An 18,129-nucleotide genomic window follows, 5' to 3' on the forward strand; every position below is an offset into this window, starting at 1 on the left:
TAGGCCTGTTTCAAATGGAGGCTAGCAGGTCATCAATCTGCCTTGAGCAAGGGGTTGGACTAGATGCCCTCTAGAGCTCTCTTTCCCCCTTCCTTCCTTCCTTCCTCCCTGTCTCTCTTTCCCCTCTCCTTCCTTCTTTCTTTCCTCCCTCCCTGCCTCTCTTTCCCCCTTCCTTCCTTCCTTCCTTCCTTCCTTCCTCCCTGTCTATCTTTCCCCTCTCCTTCCTTCTTTCCTCCCTCCCTGCCTCTTTCTTCCTTCCTTCCTTCCTTCCTTCCTTCCTTCCTTCCTTCCTTCCTTCCTTCCTTCCTCCCTGTCTATCTTTCCCCTCTCCTTCCTTCTTTCTTTCCTCCCTCCCTGCCTCTCTTTCCCCCTTCCTTCCTTCCTTCCTTCCTTCCTTCCTTCCTTCCTTCCTTCCTTCCTTCCTTCCTTCCTTCTTTCCAACCCCACAATTCTAGGATTTTCAATGTATAAAGGGCTTTGATTCATTTTTAATATAATAATAATATTGATAAATCACTTCGTACACAGCTTTTAGTGGTTCTGATTCATACACAGGTAGTCTTCCACTTAGGACCAAAGTTTCTGTTGCTAAGCGAGACGGTTGTTCAGTGAAATTTTTGCCCCCTTTTACGACCTTTCTGGCCACAGCCGTTAAGCGAATCCCTGCCGTTGTTAAATGAATAACACAGCTGGAAAAATCAACCGGCTTGTCAGAAGGTCGCAAAAGGCGAACACGGGACCCTGAGACGGTCATAAATATGAGACGGTCGCTTCAACTACCAAATTTTGATCACCTGGCCGTGGAGATGTTGCAACGGCCATAAGTGTGGGAAATGGTCATAAGTGTGAAACACGGTCATAAGCGTGAAAAACGGCCATATGCTCTTTTTCCCGTTGCTGTTGTAATTTGGTCACTAAATGAACTGTCGTAAGTTGAGGACTATCTGAAGATTCTTTTGTTTTTTTCCCCCCTCCGAAGTTTATCCTTCAAATTCTCTCGCCGGCTAACCTGATGCCATTGTTTTGCAACACACCACTTGTGCAATGAGATACAAGTTCCTTCCTGGCATCCATCATTTGATTGCCTGGTTGAAATCCTTTACACTTTTGTTGTGGCCCGCCGGCAGCCGGGTGGAGCTGGTAGCGGATTCGAACAGTGAGGAGGTTGGGGAGGAACCTGGAGTCTGGGGAAGGCTCCGAGGAGGGCTCTGTGTCGGAGGCAGAGAGGGGGACAGGGCCGTCTGACAGTTATCAGCTGCCTTTGGAGTCAGACATCAATGAGGCAGAAGAACAGCTGGAGCCTGTTCCCAGTGTGCGCATGCACAGCGTCCCCAGATTAAGGGAACAGCTAAAGAACAGGGGTCGACTTGGGAGGAAGGCCACAGGTGGACAATGAATGGCCCCTCCCAGAAGGAATAAAAGAGGAGCGACAGGGGAGTGGAGTTTGCAGGAGACCCTTAGTTCGCTTCATTGTTTCGGGACGCTCCGGGACTCCTTGCAAAGGTTTTGCAGAGATCGGCCTGGCAGCTCTCCAAGCCAGATAAGGTCTGTGACCGTAAATCCTCCCTGGAAAGACTTTGCTGGATGTGAACGAGCAGAACTCGCAGTCAATTAATAAAAAGGGATTTTTTGTCGGGACAAGAAGGAGTTTGCTTCAGGCTCTTGGGAAGCCTCGGTCGGAACAAAACATTTCCGTGTCTTAGGAATTCTTTCTCTTAGTTGTGTAGTATTCTCCATTGGAAAATTGGCTTTTCCCATCGGAGGCAGAGGGCTGGGGTGGCTGGGGAGGGGTCTTCTTTTTCTTCTTCATGCCAAGAGGAATGGGGGGCGGTGGGGCAGCCGGAGGGGACAGGGGGCTGGCGGCCTCGGTGGAAACTTGCACCTTGATGTTACTCTTGAAATACTGGCGTCGGGTGCTCACGTCTTCAAGGGAGGGGTCGTCGAGGGAGGAGGGGGGAGGGCCAGGGGCTTGGGTGGGCTGCCCCCCACCCATCTGGAGCCTGGGCAGATCCTGGGGGTCTCTCAGGGGGAGGGATGGAGAGGCTGCGTCCGTGCCGGAAGTAGACCCCGATGAAGCCAGTTGGTTGCATCCCTTGGCGTTGAGAGAGGAATTCCAGAATTCTGCAGGAGAACAAGAAAAAAAAGAACATAGAATGATAGATAGGGAAGGGACCTCAGAGGTCTTCTAGTCCAACCCCCCACCAAAGATAGAGACACCCAGGAGACTTTAAACCATTGCAGACCAATGGCTGTCCAGCCTCGTCTTCAAAACCTCCAGTGATGGAGCACCCGCACATTCTGGTGGCAAGTTGTTCCACTGGTTAATGGTTCTCCCTGTCAGGAAATTCCTCCTAAATTCTAAGTTGGATCTCTGCTTGATTAGTTTCCATCCATTGCTTCTTGTCCTGCCTTCAAGGGCGTCCCTAGATATTCTAAGTATTCTCTTTAATAAGCTTTCGCCTATTACTTTTTGTCCTGGCCTCAAGTGCTTTGGAAAATAGGTTGAACCTCTACTCTGTGTCAGCCCCTCAAGTACTGGAAGATCGTTATCATACTCATTCCTCGTACAATTTTTCTTCATCCTTGGAGAATAGAATGGGAAGGGAATATAATAGTAGAGAGAATAGATAATAGGTTTCAGAATAGAATAGATTTCAGAATAGAATAGAATAGAGTAGAATAGAATAGGAGAATAGAATAGAATAGATTTGAGAATAGAATAGAATAGGAGAATAGATTTCAGAACAGAATAGATTTCAGAATAGAATAGATTTCAGAATAGATTTCAGAATAGAATAGATTTTGGAATAGAATAGGAGAATATATTTCAGAATAGAATAGATTTGAGAATAGAATAGAATATATTTCAGAATAGAATAGAATATATTTCAGAATAGAATAGAATATATTTCAGAATAGAATATATTTCAGAATAGAATAGATTTCTGAATAGAATAGAATAGGAGAATATATTTCAGAATAGAATATATTTCAGAATAGAATAGAATAGATTTAAGAATAGAATAGAGTAGAATATATTTCAGAATAGAATAGATTTCAGAATAGAATATATTTCAGAATAGAATATATTTCAGAATAGACTAGAATATAGAATAGAATTGAATTGATTTCAGAATAGGAGACTAGAATATATTTCAGAATAGAATATATTTCAGAATAGAATATATTTCAGAATAGAATAGAATATATTTCAGAATAGAATATATTTCAGAATAGAATAGAATATATTTCAGAATAGAATAGAATATATTCCAGAATAAAATATATTTCAGAATAGAATATAGAATAGAATTGAATTGATTTCAGAATAGAATAGAATATAGAATAGAATTGAATTGATTTCAGAATAGAATAGAATAGGAGAATATATTTCAGAATAGAATAGGATATATTTCAGAATAGAATAGAATAGAATATATTTCAGAATAGAATAGAATACATTTCAGAATAGAATATATTTCAGAATAGAATAGAATATATTTCAGAATAGAATATATTTCAGAATAGACTAGAATATAGAATAGAATTGAATTGATTTCAGAATAGAATAGGAGACTAGGATATATTTCAGAATAGAATAGATTTCAGAATAGAATAGAATAGAATATAGAATAGAGTAGAGTAGAAGCTGGAAGGGACTTTGGAAATCTTCTATTCAAGCAGGAAACCCTATGTCATTTCAGACAAATGGCTGTCCAGCCTCTTCTTAAAAACCTCCAGTGATGGAGCACTCACAATTTCTGGTGGCAAGCCGTTCCACTGGTTAATTGTCCTCACTGTTAGGAAGTTTCCCCTTAATTCCAAGTTGCTTCTCTCTTGGGTCAGTTTCATTCTTTGCTGCTCTTCTCTGCATTCTTTCTAAGATCTCAACATCTTTATTGCGGTGACCAAAACTGGACATGGCATTCCCAGTATATGCAGTATAAAGTGACATTATCACTTCTTGGGATGACCTTGATGCTATCCCAACCGCTGAGCATCCTAATTCTGGGCTTTTGAGCCTAGGGACTCAACGATCCAGAGGCCCAGGTGGAGGTGTGTGGATTGGGGAAGCATCGAAGGGGAGATGTGGTGGGATTACCTGTCCCTTCACCCAGCTACTCACCTAGTCCCAGGTGAGCTATGGCTTCCAGCTCCTGGCAGGCAGAAGCCTCCCAGATCGGCTGCGGGAGACGTAACGCAAGAGGCAGGACGTCCCTTAAGAAGGAAAAAAAAAAGAGAGAACCTCACCCGGAGTTACCAAACCCATCGGGCAGCTTTCGAAAGTGGGACACCTCTACACAGGTAGCCCTCGATTATTTAACGACCACAATGGGAGCCTGAATCTCTGTCACTAAGCAACGCGGTTGTTTAAGCCCAATGTTTTAGGCAAACTCCTGCAATTATGAAGTGAATCTAATTAATTAGAATAGAGTGGAAAGGGACCTTGGAGGTCTTCTAGTCCAGTGGTCCCCAACCTTTTTATCGCCGCGGACCAGTCAGCCTTTGATAATTTTACCGTGGCCCGCTGAGCGCGTCGATGACCAGTGCTAGTAGCGTAGCCTTGCGCAGGTGCAGTTCAGTATGGCTAGCGTAGATACCGTAGCACAAACTGCGCCTACGCAAGGCTATGCTACTAGCGCTGTCTACGCTAGCCCTACGTAGCTGCACAGGCGCTCTTAGGTTTTTTTCAGGAATCAGCCAGCGCTGAAGCGCTGAAAAGGAATGAGAAGGGCGGCGCTGGACACAGGGGGGCGGTGGGCCGCTGGTGACGTCAGAGTGCCACCAGCGGTCCAGTAACACCCCTTGTGCCAGTTAGCCCTAATTTGCATACATAAAGAAAATATGGCCCCCGGCCGCTGCAGCAATCATGGCCCCCGGCCGCTGCAGCGATCATGGCCCCCGGCCGCTGCGCGGCCCGGTGCCAGGTACTCCACGGCCCGGCACCGGTCCACGGACCGGGGGTTGGGGATCACTGTTCTAGTCCAACCCCCTTCTCAGTCAGGAGACCCTTCTCCCTTCTTCTCCTCAAAATAATCGAGTTGGAAGGGACATCGGAGGCCTTCATTCTTTCTTTCCCTTCTTCCCTTCTTTCCCCTTTCTTCTTTCTTTCTTTCTTTCTTTCTTTCTTTCTTTCTTTCTGTCTCTATCTATCTATCTATCTATTCTATCAATCTATCTATCTGTATTTAATCTATCTATCTGTATCTAATCTATCTATCTATCTATCTATCTATTTATCTATCTATCTAATCTATCAATTTATCTATCTATCTATCTATCTATCTATCTATCTATCTATCTCTTTCTCTATCTCTGTCTATCTATCTTCTATATCTATCTTCTATCTATCTATCTATCTATCTATCTATCTATCTATCTATCTATCTATCTGTAATATATCTATCTGTAATATATCTATCTATCTATCTATCTATCTATCTATTCTATCAATCTATCAATCTATCTGTATTTAATCTATCTATCTGTATCTAATCTATCTATCTATCTATCTATCTATCTATCTATCTATCTATCTATCTATCTATCTATCTATCTATGTATCTATGTATCTATTTATCTATCTATCTATCTATCTATCTATCTATCTATCTATCTATCTATCTATCTATCTATCTATCATCTATCTATCTATCCTATCCATCCATCCATCCATCCATCCATCCATCCATCCATCCTTCCTTCCTTCCTTCCTTCCAAAATTACAAATACAAACAAATAAAACAAAAACAATTAAAACGCGACAAGGGTAATGAACAGTTTGGGTTGAGGTCTACAGAAATTTAAGTTGAAATTAAAACTGGGAAAGTTATAGCAGCTAAGACCCACTTGAATAAGATATTCCAGACTTTTCGAATTTGCGACCATCAAGTTTAAAGCGGTAGTTGGCAGGCGTGACCTTAAAACTAAACAACTTTTTCCAAAAATCATTTAGCGGTAACGATGTACAATTTAGTGTGCTTTCAGGCGAGGCTCTTAACTTGGTTAGTGAACTAATCCACTTCCTGGAGGGTGTTTGATACCTTTAACAATGGGCTAACACCCCCCACCCCCCCGTTTTGTTAAAATCACTTACGGATCTGAGCAGTACGAAGCGATGAGATGAAGAAGCGTAGGGAAACTCCGATCGGATCCTTCCAGTGTAATGGCTGGGAAAAAGTTTAAAAAATATATTAAGAGGATATTAAAATATTAAGAGGAAAACAGGCCTTTTCGTCTTCTCTAAAGAGCTGCATTTATCTTCCATCTGCAAATATGTTGCACCCCCAAAAAAAGAATACAGAATACAGGTAGCTCTTGACTTATCATGGTTTGTTTAGTGATGGTCCAAAGTTACAACGGCAGTGAAAATAGTGACTGACATGTACGACCATCGAAGCAGCCTCCATGGTCATGTGATCAAAATTCAGATGCTTAGAGACTCATATTTACGACGGTCGTTTGATTACACAGTCAGACCTTCCGACAAGCACAGTCAATGGGGACTCCAGATTCACTTACCGACCGTGCTGATATTAAAGAGCGGAATAAGAAAAGGGATTGAATTAATTGTGGTTAAAATATAAAGAGATTAAAAGTGGGTTAAATCTGAAACATGGAGGGTGGGATGTTTGAGGAATTGTTGGAAATGTTAAAAAAAAAGGCAGAAACAATATTAAAAGGTAATAAAGAGCCAGAAAAGTAACTAGAAAAATTGTTGAATCACAAAGAACAGGAGATAGGAAAGGAATAGACAAGGAACACAAATCATCAAGAAGCAAATAAGACAGAAAAAGAATTGGAAAAACAGTGTGACAATGCTATTGATAGAGGCACAGAAAGAGAGGAAAAAAGGAAAATGGTATCCCAAAAAGAAATTAGCCAATAACAAAGAGAGAAACAGTAAGAAGTGGAAAAACAAAATTATGAGAAGAGCCATCCAGACAATCTATCAAAAAGGGACATTATACATAATTGAAAACAGTGATATATAAAATATAAATGGTTGGTAAATCTCTTTCACATTGGGATCTGTGACTATATAAAGGTATATTGTTATTAAACAGACAATCAAGAATGTAAGGGAATTAGGTTTATTGAAAAAAATAATATTAATATTAATTGTAATTGAATATATATTGTACAATGAGGGGTATTTAGTGATATTGGATGAAAAATCTGTGATTGTAAATGTAATTGAGAACATGGGTGCAAAAACACTTGTAACCAAACGACATGCTGTATTTTTTTTAATTTTATTTTTATGTTTAAAAAATAAAAAAAACAGTTTGTAAAATAAAGGGACAGAAAAGATTCAGAAGAAAAGATATGACGTATAAAAAGATGAAAAAGAGAAGAGAAAATTTAGGAATAGGGGACTAATGTAAAACGAAATGAAATATCTTAAACATGGCAATAGCATGTATCTAATTAAGATGAACTATAGTAATGCTTTCATATGTGCAAATTAAATGCTTATTATTTAAAAAAACTGAATTTGAAGACACAAGTTATTTATGGAAATAGATGGAAAAAAATGATAAATTTGGTTTAATCTCCAAAGGGAAGGGAATAATGATATTGATTATGTGTTGTGGCCCAGCAGGAGCAGTTGGATCTGCCACCAGACTCCGACAGCGAGGGGCCCTTTGAGTCGGCTCTGGAGGATGTGGAGGACCCTGGACAGGGTTCCGACTCCAAGCAGGACGCAGAGAGGCTGATTGGCCACCAGGAGACACCTGAGCCTTGGACCAGTGGGGAGGAGACAAGGGAGAGGGAGCCGGACACCAGTAGTGAGTTGTTCCTGGATGCCTGGCACCGAAGAGCTAATAGGCATCAGGAACAGTTGCGCAAGTACAGGAGGTAATTGCGCTCAGCTGGTGGTCATTAGGCTCCTCTCCAGATTATAAAAGGACTGCTTGTGCACACGCCCTTCTTGCAGAAGTCAACGCAGGAATGAATGTCGGAGAACACTACGGTGAGCTTGGCAGGCTGGATTGCTGCCAAGCCTTATCTGTGTTTATTGCTGCCCAAGCTTGTCTGTGCCAGTTTGCTGCCAAGGACCTGTCTGTCTGTTAATTAAATGCCGTAACTTATCTCTGGCTCGGAGTGTGTGTTGGTGTGGGACGAGGGGGGTCAGAACAATTATGTACATAATAAAAAATTAAAAGTTGGAAAATAGGAGAAGAAAAGGAGTACAGCTAAAAGTGAAATGGAAATATAATGTAAAATGAATTAGGTATATGCGAAAATGTTAAAAGGGGAAAACCGGACAAAACTCTGTTCACAAGAGAATTTTGATTATGTAACAACAACAGAAATAAAAAAAAAACTTTGTTTAAAAAAAAAAACCAATTGTGCTACTAACTTCACAACTGCAGTGATTCACTTAACACAGTTTGGCGTGCCCCAAAGGTCGTAACTGTGAAAAACAGTCATAAGTAACGTTTTTCAGTGTTGCCGTAGCTTCAAACAGCCCCTAAACAAATGTTTGCAAATCCAGGATTATCCATATACAATGTCCAGCACAGAAAAATAGAGAGAGAATCTACTGTTCTCTTTAATTCATGTGAGTTTTGCAACTCAATTTCATGAGAGTCTCTTAATTTTTTTAAAAAAGATTCCAGCCTGGTCTTACCGGCTCGTTCTTGGTGTAAACGGTAAGTTGCCACAAAAGCGGGCGATGAATCGTTCAAAAGACGGAGGCAGAGAACCTGGCACTGGAGTGTGTTGGATCTGCGCACCAGGAACGCCTGTGGGAAGTTAGAAAGTGGGTCATGTCAGAGGCAAAGCAAGGGAAGGGGAATTTTGGGAAACGGAGGTGTTCTGACCGAGGCTTCCCAAGAGCCTGAAGCAAACTCCCTGTCCCAACAAAAAAAACCTTTTATTAAATTGACTGTGAATTCTGCTCATTCACATACATCAAAGCCTTTCGAAGGAGGATTTATGGTCACAGACCTTATCTGGCTTGGAGAGCTGCCAGGCCGAGATCTGCAAAACTTGGTCAGGAGTCTCGGAGAGTCACGAACGAATTAAGCGAACGAATGGTCTCCTGCAAACTCCACTCCCCTGTTGCTCCTCTTTTATTCCCTATGGGAGGGGCCATTCACCGTCCACCTGTGGCCTTACTCCCAAGTCGACCCCTGTTCTTTAGCCGTTCCCTTCGTCCGGCAACTCTGCGCATGCGCACACTGGGAACAGGCTCCAGCTGTTCGTCTGCCCCACTGATGTCTGACTCTGAAGGCAGCTGATAACTGTCAGACGGCCCTGGCCCCCTCTCTGCCTCCAACACAGAGCCCTCCTCAGAGCCTTCCCCAAACTCCAGGACTGGCCCAGGTTCCTCCCCAACCTCCTCACTGTCCGAATCGGCTGACAGCTCTGCTGGGCACTGGGGGGGCCACATCAGCTTTCAGCTCCCAGAATTCTTAGCAAGGGTTGTGCTGGCTGGGGAATTCTGGGAGTTGAGGGCCACACAGCTAGAGAGGTTTTATTAAGTAAGTAGACCTCGACTTAGGCAACGAGGAAGACACATTCATTTAACAACCATGTTACAAACTTAGCAACTGCAGTGATTTACTTAACAGCTCTGGCAAGAGAGTTTGCCACAGGGGCCAGAACTCACTCTTAACCAATGTCTCGCTTAGCGACAAACATTCGGGGCCCAATGGTGGTCGTACATGTATGAACAGTTAACATCCGAGACACATTATAAGGTAAAGGTTCCCCTCGCACATATGTGCTAGTCGTTCCCGACTCTAGGGGGCGCTGCTCATCCCCGTTTCAAAGCCGAAGAGCCAGCGCTGTCCGAAGACGTCTCCGTGGTCATGTGGCCGGCATGACTCAGTGCCGAAGGCGCATGGAACGCTGTTCCCTTCCCACCAAAGGTGGTCCCTATTTTCCTACTTGCATTTTTTAGGTGCTTTCGAACTGCTAGGTTGGCAGAAGCTGGGACAAGGAACGGGGAGCTCACTCCGTTACACGGCGCTAGGGGATTCGAACCGCTGAACTGCCAACCTTTTTGACCGACAAGCTCAGCGTCTCAGCCACTGAGTCACCGCATCCCCATGAGACACATTATACAACAATAAAAACACAGTAAAAACCATTGAATCGATTAAAAAGCCAGATTTCTAGTACCGAGCAACAGATTGGTAGCTGCAAAGGATTCCTTTAAAAAGGCACTCTGCTGAGGCTCAGAGGCCCTCTTGCTGGCTACTCACACCTCACAGCACGCTCCTTACCCCCGCTGGTTCCCGTTGCAAGATGTGGAGAGCCGTGGCCGAATTGATGCCCAACTGAAGCCAAATGGGCTGGGTTAGTCTCAAGCGTCCCACGAGGCTGATGTTATGGGGTAGGGACACAGCGCCTTGCCGGGGGTTGGCATAGGGCTCAGGATAATCATAGGCCGGGTTGGAGGTCATCCCGGTCAGAAGATAATGGACGGGCCTTCTCTACGTCCTCGGGAAAGCTGGAAAAGAGGAAAGAGTCTTAAACTTAGACAAGACTAGATGACCTCCAAAGCCCCCCCTTCCAACTCTCGATAATCTGTAAATCTGTAATATCTAAGCAATCAACCCGTGGAACAGAAGTTGCCTTCGGAGGTTGTGGGAGCTTCATCCTTGGAGGCTTTCCTGAAAATACGTTTATTTCCATTTCATTTCATACAATCACATGTATACTGTGCATAACCGGGGCATATAACATTGAATAATAAACACAGCCCTCGCTTTTATAGACAATACCCCCCACAATTCCAAACCCAACATACCACCTTGACCCACCATACACCCTCTTTCACCCCCCTCCAACTTTCATTCTTCCTTCCAACATACCCCTCTACTTCCTACTTCCCCTCCCCCTCTATCACTCCTCTCTCTCAATACATTCCCTCCCTTCCTTCTCCTCCTGCCTCCAATCCTCTCTCCCACCCTCTCCACCCCTCCTTCTTCTTTCACTCTACTCCTCCCTTCGGTGTACCTCTATTGTCTACCAATATGTTCAGCTTGTCCTATTTTTACACTAACATTAAAAAGCCACAGTATACAAGTGCAATCATGTACTTTAAGATCTAACACATATTATATTTCCCCCCTCCCCCCCTCCCCCTAGAACCCCACCTCCCTTCCCTCCCCCCGACTTCCCAGAGCCCGTACACAGTATAACTTTTTAGCAAACACAGTCTAAAATGTCTTAAAACAAAGCAGAGAAAGAAAAAAAAGGTCGATAAGATCTCTACGTTGAACTCAGCTTCTTACTGTTACCCAAACTTTAAACAGTTTAAGTTATTGCTAATCTTAAGCATAGGCTATCTGGAGTTTCTTAGTCCCATATTTGCTTTGTGTATAATCAATCCATTTTTTCCAGTCTCGTTTATATCTCTCGTTTGAATGTTCTTTAAGATATGCTGAAATTTTTGCCATTTCGGCTAAGTTTATAACTCCCTGGAGGCTTTCAAGAGGAGACTGGACTGACCTCTGTCAGAAATGGTATAGGGTCTCCTGCTTGGGCGGGGGGGGTTGGACTAGATGACCTACAAGGTCCCTTCCAGCTCTGTTATTATTCTGTTATTCAGAAATGGTGGGAGCTTCATCCCTGGAAGCTTTCAAGAAGAGACTGTCAGAAACGATGCAGAGTCTCCTGCTTGGGCGGGGGGTGGGGGGGTTGGACTAGATGACCTCCAAGGTCCCTCCCGACTCTGTTCATCTGTATGACTCTGTTCATGAGCCGAGGTGGCGCAGTGGTTAGGGTGCACTACTGCAGGCCACTTCAGCTGACTGCTAGTTCTGCAGCTCGGCGGTTCAAATCTCACCGGCTCAGGGTTGACTCAGCCTTCCATCCTTCCGAGGTGGGTGAAATGAGGACCCAGACTGTGGGGGCCGATATGCTGACTCTGTAAACCGCTTAAAGAGGGCTGAAAGCCCTATGAAGCGGTATATAAGTCTAACTGCTATTGCTATTGCTAACTGCTATCCATAAACCAGGTTTCATAGCAGCAACTGTGAGAGGAATCTTGGAGTCTTAGTAGGCAGTCAATTAAATATGAGCCAACTGTGTGAGGTGGCAGCCAAAAAAGCCAATCCAATCCTAAATTGCATTAACAGAGGGATTCAATCAAGATCAAGGGAGGCACTATTACCCCCTATAAAGCCTTGGTAAGGCCACACCTAGAATCCTGCATCCAGTTTTGGTCCCCACACTATAAAAAAAGGATGTTGAGACTCTAGAAAGAGTGCAGAGAAGAGCAACAAAGAGGATGAGGGGACCGGAGGCTAAAACATATGAAGAATGGTTGCAGGAACTGGGCCTGGCTGGTCTAGGGAAGGGAAGGACCAGGGGAGACATGAGAGCATCTTCCAATATTTGAGGGGCTGCCACAGAGAGGAGGAAGGGGGTCAAGCTATTCTCCAAAGCACCAGACAAGGAAGAATGGATGGAAACTGACCAAGGAGAGATTCAACCTAGAAATAAGGAGGAATTTCCTGACAGGGAGAACCATCAACCCATGGAACAGAAGTTGCCTTCAGAAGTTGTGGGAGCTTCATCCCTGGAAGCTTTCAAGAAGAGACTGGGCTGCCCTCTGTCAGAAATGGTGTAGGGTCTCCTGCTTGAGCCAGGGGTGGACTAGATGACCTCTAAGATCCCTTCCAATTCTGTTAATCTGAACTTTATAATTCCTTGATAAGGGCACACCTAGAATCCTTCATCCAGTTTTGGTCACCACCCTATAAAAAATATGTTGAGACTATAGAAAGAGGGCAGAGAAGAGCAACAAAGAGGATGAGGGGACCGGAGGCTAAAACATGTGAAGAACGGTTGCAGGAACTGGGCCTGGCTAGTCTAGGGAAGAGAAGGACCTGGGGAGACATGAGAGCATCTTCCAATATTTGAGGGGCTGCCACAGAGAGGATGAGGGGGTCATGCTATTTTCCAAGGCACCTGAAGGCCAGACAAGGAACAATGGGTGGAAACTGACCAAGGAGAGATTCAACCTGGAAATAAGGAGGAATTTCCTGACAGGGAGAACAATCAACCCATGGAACAGAAGTTGCCTTCGGAAGTTGTGGGAGCTTCATCCCTGGAGGCTTTTAAGAGGAGACTGGGCTGCCCTCTGTCAGAAACGGTGCAGGGTCTCCTGCTTGAGCAGGGGGTTGGACTAGATGACCTCCAAGGTCCCTCCCGCCTCTTCTGTTATTCCATCTTCCTATTCTAGGGTTAAGGAAAAGCCAGCATTAACAGGCTAACAAGAGCAAAAGAGATTTATCTCAAATCAGAGCCCAAAGCTTGCTATCTTTGATGGTGGGTGTCACAATCAGTGTGCGAGAGAGAGAGAGGAGGGGGGAGTTTAAGCATCGGCTGAACGGTACCAACCTTGAGCTGTTGCAAAACACAGCGGGGGCGAGCGGCTGTGAGTCAGCACCATGGCAGGGGTCCACGTGGAAGTGCGATCTGGAAAGAAAGAAAGAAAAAAAAGAGAGAGAGAGCGAGGGGAAAAAAAAGAAACATTTAAAAAGGATTTTGCCAAATTTTTGCCCTTCCATCAGCCGCCACCCCCCCAAAAAAAGAGAGAAACAAAACCGTTTAGGGGATTTGGGGGTCTCCTGCTTTCCCTCTGCCCCTCCCTCAGAGCATCAAATGAGATCAAAAATAAAATAAAATTCATTTTAGATCGGAGGCTCTTTGGTAGAGAGGCTCGCCCACGCTTCGCCGAGCCCTGGGCATCGTCACTGAAAGAAGAACTATTTGCGTACAGAAAATTCTCCTCCCTCCTCCAGGGAACAGCAGATATTTATTTACATTTATTTATTTGGAGGCCTGCCTTTATTATTTTTACCAATAACTCAAGGTGGCGAAGGGATCCAACCTGTTTCCACACAAAACAACAGCCCTATGAGGTAGGCTGGGCTGAGAGAGGGGAACTGGCCCAAAGCCACTCAGCTGATTTACATGGTTAAGGTGAGGCTAGAACTCACCGTCACCTAGTGATTGGCCCAAAGTCACCCAGCCAGGTTTCGTGCCTGAGGCGGAACTAGAACTCGCAGTCTCCTGGTGATTGGCCCAAAGTCACCCAACCGGCTACCATGCCTAAGGTGAGACTAGAATTCACTGTCACCTAGTGATTGCCCAAAGTCATTCAGCCAGGTTTCGTGCCTGAGACGAGACTAGAATTCACTGTCTCCTAGTGATTGGCCAAAGTCATTCAGCTAGGTTTCATGCCTGAGGCGAGACTATAATTCACTGTCTCCTAGTGATTGGCCAAAGTCATTCAGCCAGGTTTCGTGCCTGAGGCTAGACTAGAATTCACTGTCACCTAGTGATTGGCCAAAGTCATTCAGCTAGGTTTCGTGCCTGAGGCGAGACTAGAATTCACTGTCTCCTAGTGATTGCCCAAAGTCATTCAGCCAAGTTTCATGCCTGAGGCGAGACTAGAATTCACTGTCACCTAGTGATTGGCCAAAGTCATTCAGCCAGGTTTCATGTTTGAGGCGAGACTAGAATTCACTGTCACCTAGTGATTGGCCAACGTCATTCAGCCACGTTTCATGCCTGAGGCGAGACTAGAATTCACTGTCTCCTAGTGATTGGCCAAAGTCATTCAGCCAGGTTTCATGTTTGAGGCGAGACTAGAATTCACTGTCTCCTAGTTATTGTCCCCAAATCACCCAGTTGGCTTTTATGGCTGAGGCGGGACTAGAATTCACTGTCTCCTAGTGATTGTCCCCAAATCACCCAGTTGGCTTTTGTGGCTAAGATGAGACTAGAATTCACTGTCGCCTGGTAATTGGCTGAAGTCACCCAACCAGCTTTCGTGCCTAAGGCAGGACTAGAACTCAAGAGTCTCCTAGTTTCTAGCCTGACATTTCAACCACTAGACCCAACTGGCTCCCCCTTCGAAATACAGGTAGTCCTCGACCTACGACCATGAAGCCCCAAATTTCAGTTGCTAAGCGAGGCAGTTGTTAAGTAAGTTTCACAACTTGCCTTGCCACAGTTGTTAACCGAATCACGGTGAAGTTAGGGTCGCAGCTCTTAAGCAAAGCTGGCTTCTTCTATCGACTTTACTTGAGGTCGCAAAAGGCGATGACATGACCCCGGGACGCTACGACCGTCATAAATACGAGACACTTGCTCATATTTTGATCTCCTGACCCTGGGGAATGCTACGACGGTCATAAGTATGAGAAAAAAACGGTCGTAAGTCTTTTTTCTCGGCGCTGTTGCCACTTGGAACTAAAGGTGGAGGGGATTCTTCACCAACAGTTCCAGGCTGAGATTTGAGCCCCAACCTGGGTTTAAAGGAGTTGTGTGCGCGCGGACCGAACTAAGCCTGGGAGAACCAGGTTCAAATCCCTCCCAGAGCTGCCCTCCTCGCCTGGAGGGAAAAGGAAGGAAAAACCTGGAACCAAAAATCTAATCCGATCTACCCCACCCACCCCCCTCCTCGCATTCCTAATCCCAGCCAGGTGTGCCCAGGTGAGGGTGTGGGTGCTGGGAAGAATTTGAGGGAGGAGAAAGCACCCGTTCCCACCTCACCCCCCCCATCCAGCCCCACCCTTGAGTGGATTAGCTTAGCTGGTTCATGAATCCACATTGGTGGGAAAGAGAGGAAGGGGCAGAGCACCAAGCCCCCTCCTCGGCTAAAAGTGACTATCCTCCCCACCTCCCCATGGGGGCTGACCTCGCTTTCCCCCCAGCAGGAGAGGAGACCCTCCCCAGCCTCTCTGGCATTGGGGGGGGGGAATGCTTGGATCATCCATGTAGCGTTTTGGACCACCTCCCAACCCATAGAAATCCCCTGCTGTGCCTGATGGGGAGGTGTAGTCCTCAAGGGTAGTCAGGAGATGGATGGATGGAAGAAACACGACCCTCCTGTTGGGCATCGGCGGGTCCAATCCAATGCTCTTTCTGTGCTGGGTTGCAAACACACACTTGTCATGGGGAGGGTGTGGGGAGAGCGACGGCACCGCAACTCCCATCGCTCCCGGCCTTGCGAGATCCCCAGCGCCCCTTCCCCCCACCCCACCCCCAATTGCGAAACTTCCCTTTTTGAAATCTGTCCCAAGATTTTAAGCAAACATCAGTCAAGGCAGGAATAAGAACAACAAAAACACCCTCCAAGATCAGGACTTCTCTTTCTCTCTCCCCCCCCTTCTCCCCCCCACCCATTTTTTCAAAAGCCCCCCCTACCCAAGTTAAAAAGCCTCCCCCTCCCTGCCACTCTTATCACCCCCAATAATAACTCTTTGCATATCTCCCTTTGCTTAAGTCCCAGCCAACTGGATTCAGAAATCTGATTTCTGAATAATAGTAGTAGTAGTAATAATAATAGTAATAATTCTTAATAATAATAATAATAATAATAATAATAATAATAATAATAATAATAATAATAATGAATAATAATTCTGAATAATAGTAATAATAATAATTCTGAATAATAATAATAATAATAATAATAATTTAGCACCAGTCAATGGTATTTTTAGCACCAGTCAATGGTATTTGTGATACATTTTTGAATGTTCAGTTGACTTGAGTTTCATGTTTAATGAATAAAGTATATAATAATGGTGATGATGCTGAAGAAGAGAAAAATGTCAAACCCAGGGAACCCAGGCTGATTCTGCGAATAATAATACTGATAATGATAATAATAATAATAGAAAAATCCCAAACCCAGACTAAACATCTGGCTGACCATGTAATTAATAATATTAATATTAATAATACTGATAATATTAATAATACTGATAATATTAATAATAATACTGATAATATTAATAATAATACTAATAATAAGAAGAGGAAGAAGAAAAACAAGAGAAAAATGCCAAACCCAGACTAAACATCTGGCTGACTATGTGATAAATAATATAAATAATATAAATAATATAAATAATATAAATAATATAAATAATATAAATAATATAAATAATATAAATAATATAAATAATATAAATAATATAAATAATATAAATAATATAAATAATATAAATAATATAAATAATATAAATAATATAAATAATATAAATAATATAAATAATATAAATAATATAAATAATATAAATAATATAAATAATATAAATAATATAAATAATATAAATAATAATAATATTAAGAAGAAGAAGAAGAAAGAAGAAGAAGAAGAAGAAGAAGAAGAAGAAGAAGAAGAAGAAGAAGAAGAAGAAGAAGAAGAAGAAGAAGGGAAAAATGCCTAACCCAGACTAAACATCTGGCTGCCTATGTGATTAATAATATTAATATTAATAATAATAGAAAAGCCAAATCCAGAGTGAACCCAGACTGAATAATAATAATAATAATAATAATAATAATAATAATAATAATAAGAAGAAGAAGAAGAAGAAGAAAAAGAAAAAGAGAAAAATGTTAAACCCAGACTAAACATCTGACTATTGTGATTAATAACTGTGAATCTCACCAAAGATTAACCAAATAATAATAATAATAATAATTCAGGAACCACCACCCCCTCTTGTGGCTCTAACCACTGAGCCATCCTTCCCCCTTCTCCCCCTGCCGGGGAATTCCCAGGGCTGCCGACCTTCCCAGCTGGGGAAACTGGCACCCAAAAAAGAAAGAAAGAAAAAGAGATTAAACAAAAGGGAAAAGGGAGAGAGTTGTAATATTGGCCACCAAAATCCGAACCTTCCTCGGAGCTGCTCCGTGTGCCTTCATTCCTCTCCTCCACGTGATTTCCCCCACTTCTCCTTTCGCACACCCAGGGAAGTGAGGTTGTCGGCACACACAACACACATCCAGACTCCCTCCCAAAGGGAGGGCGAGGCCCTGGGCAGGCTGGCTGGCTGGCAGCCCGGAGAAGAGAAGAGGTGGGTGGGTGGCACCCTGGGACCTGCCCGCCCCATTTTAAAAAAGTTAAAAAAAACATATTTTTATTCCAATCAACCAACTTTGGGAAAGTGGAGAAGCTTCACCAGATGCCACCACAGATGGGGATGGGGACGGGGGGGGGGGGAGGCTTTGTAAACAGCCAGGTAGGAGGGATTTTGGGGGAGGGGGGGCAAAGGGGCTGCAAAGGAAAACTTTCAAGGAAAGGCTTCGGGGCTATAAGGAATGGGAATGGGAAGAGAATAGAATAGAAAATGGAAT

The 18,129-nt window shown here is 43.8% G+C and overlaps 1 protein-coding gene across 1 annotated transcript; it reads right to left on the reverse strand.

Moving 5' to 3' along the window:
* Positions 1 to 1,513: 1,513 nt before the first annotated feature.
* Positions 1,514 to 17,737, reverse strand: RIN1 (Ras and Rab interactor 1). The gene is made up of 7 exons (XM_087705295.1): positions 17,668 to 17,737; positions 13,369 to 13,446; positions 10,242 to 10,468; positions 8,639 to 8,753; positions 6,098 to 6,170; positions 4,127 to 4,218; positions 1,514 to 2,121 (listed from the first exon to the last, which is right to left on the reverse strand). Exons 3-7 carry the CDS (start codon positions 10,419 to 10,421, stop codon positions 1,700 to 1,702), a joined length of 882 nt encoding a protein of 293 aa, XP_087561421.1. The 5' UTR covers positions 10,422 to 10,468; positions 13,369 to 13,446; positions 17,668 to 17,737; the 3' UTR covers positions 1,514 to 1,699.
* Positions 17,738 to 18,129: the final 392 nt, after the last annotated feature.

This window comes from Thamnophis sirtalis, unplaced genomic scaffold (assembly GCF_051295495.1).
Source record: "Thamnophis sirtalis isolate CommonGarterSnake01/CBP01778 unplaced genomic scaffold, rThaSir2_p1.2 scaffold_2, whole genome shotgun sequence".
Classification (NCBI taxonomy): Eukaryota; Metazoa; Chordata; class Lepidosauria; order Squamata; family Natricidae; genus Thamnophis; species Thamnophis sirtalis.

What these genes read in the sequence shown, in the direction of transcription:
- RIN1 (XM_087705295.1), bottom strand. Translation starts at nt 10,421, where the DNA reads ATGACCTCCAACCCGGCCTATGATTATCCTGAGCCCTATGCCAACCCC. An exon ending in TTTACACCAAGAACGAGCCG is followed by an intron (nt 6,171 to 8,638) that starts GTAAGACCAGGC and finishes ACTTTTTCCCAG; the next exon opens with CCATTACACTGGAAGGATCC. An exon ending in GCTTCGTACTGCTCAGATCC is followed by an intron (nt 4,219 to 6,097) that starts GTAAGTGATTTT and finishes TTCCTTCTTAAG; the next exon opens with GGACGTCCTGCCTCTTGCGT.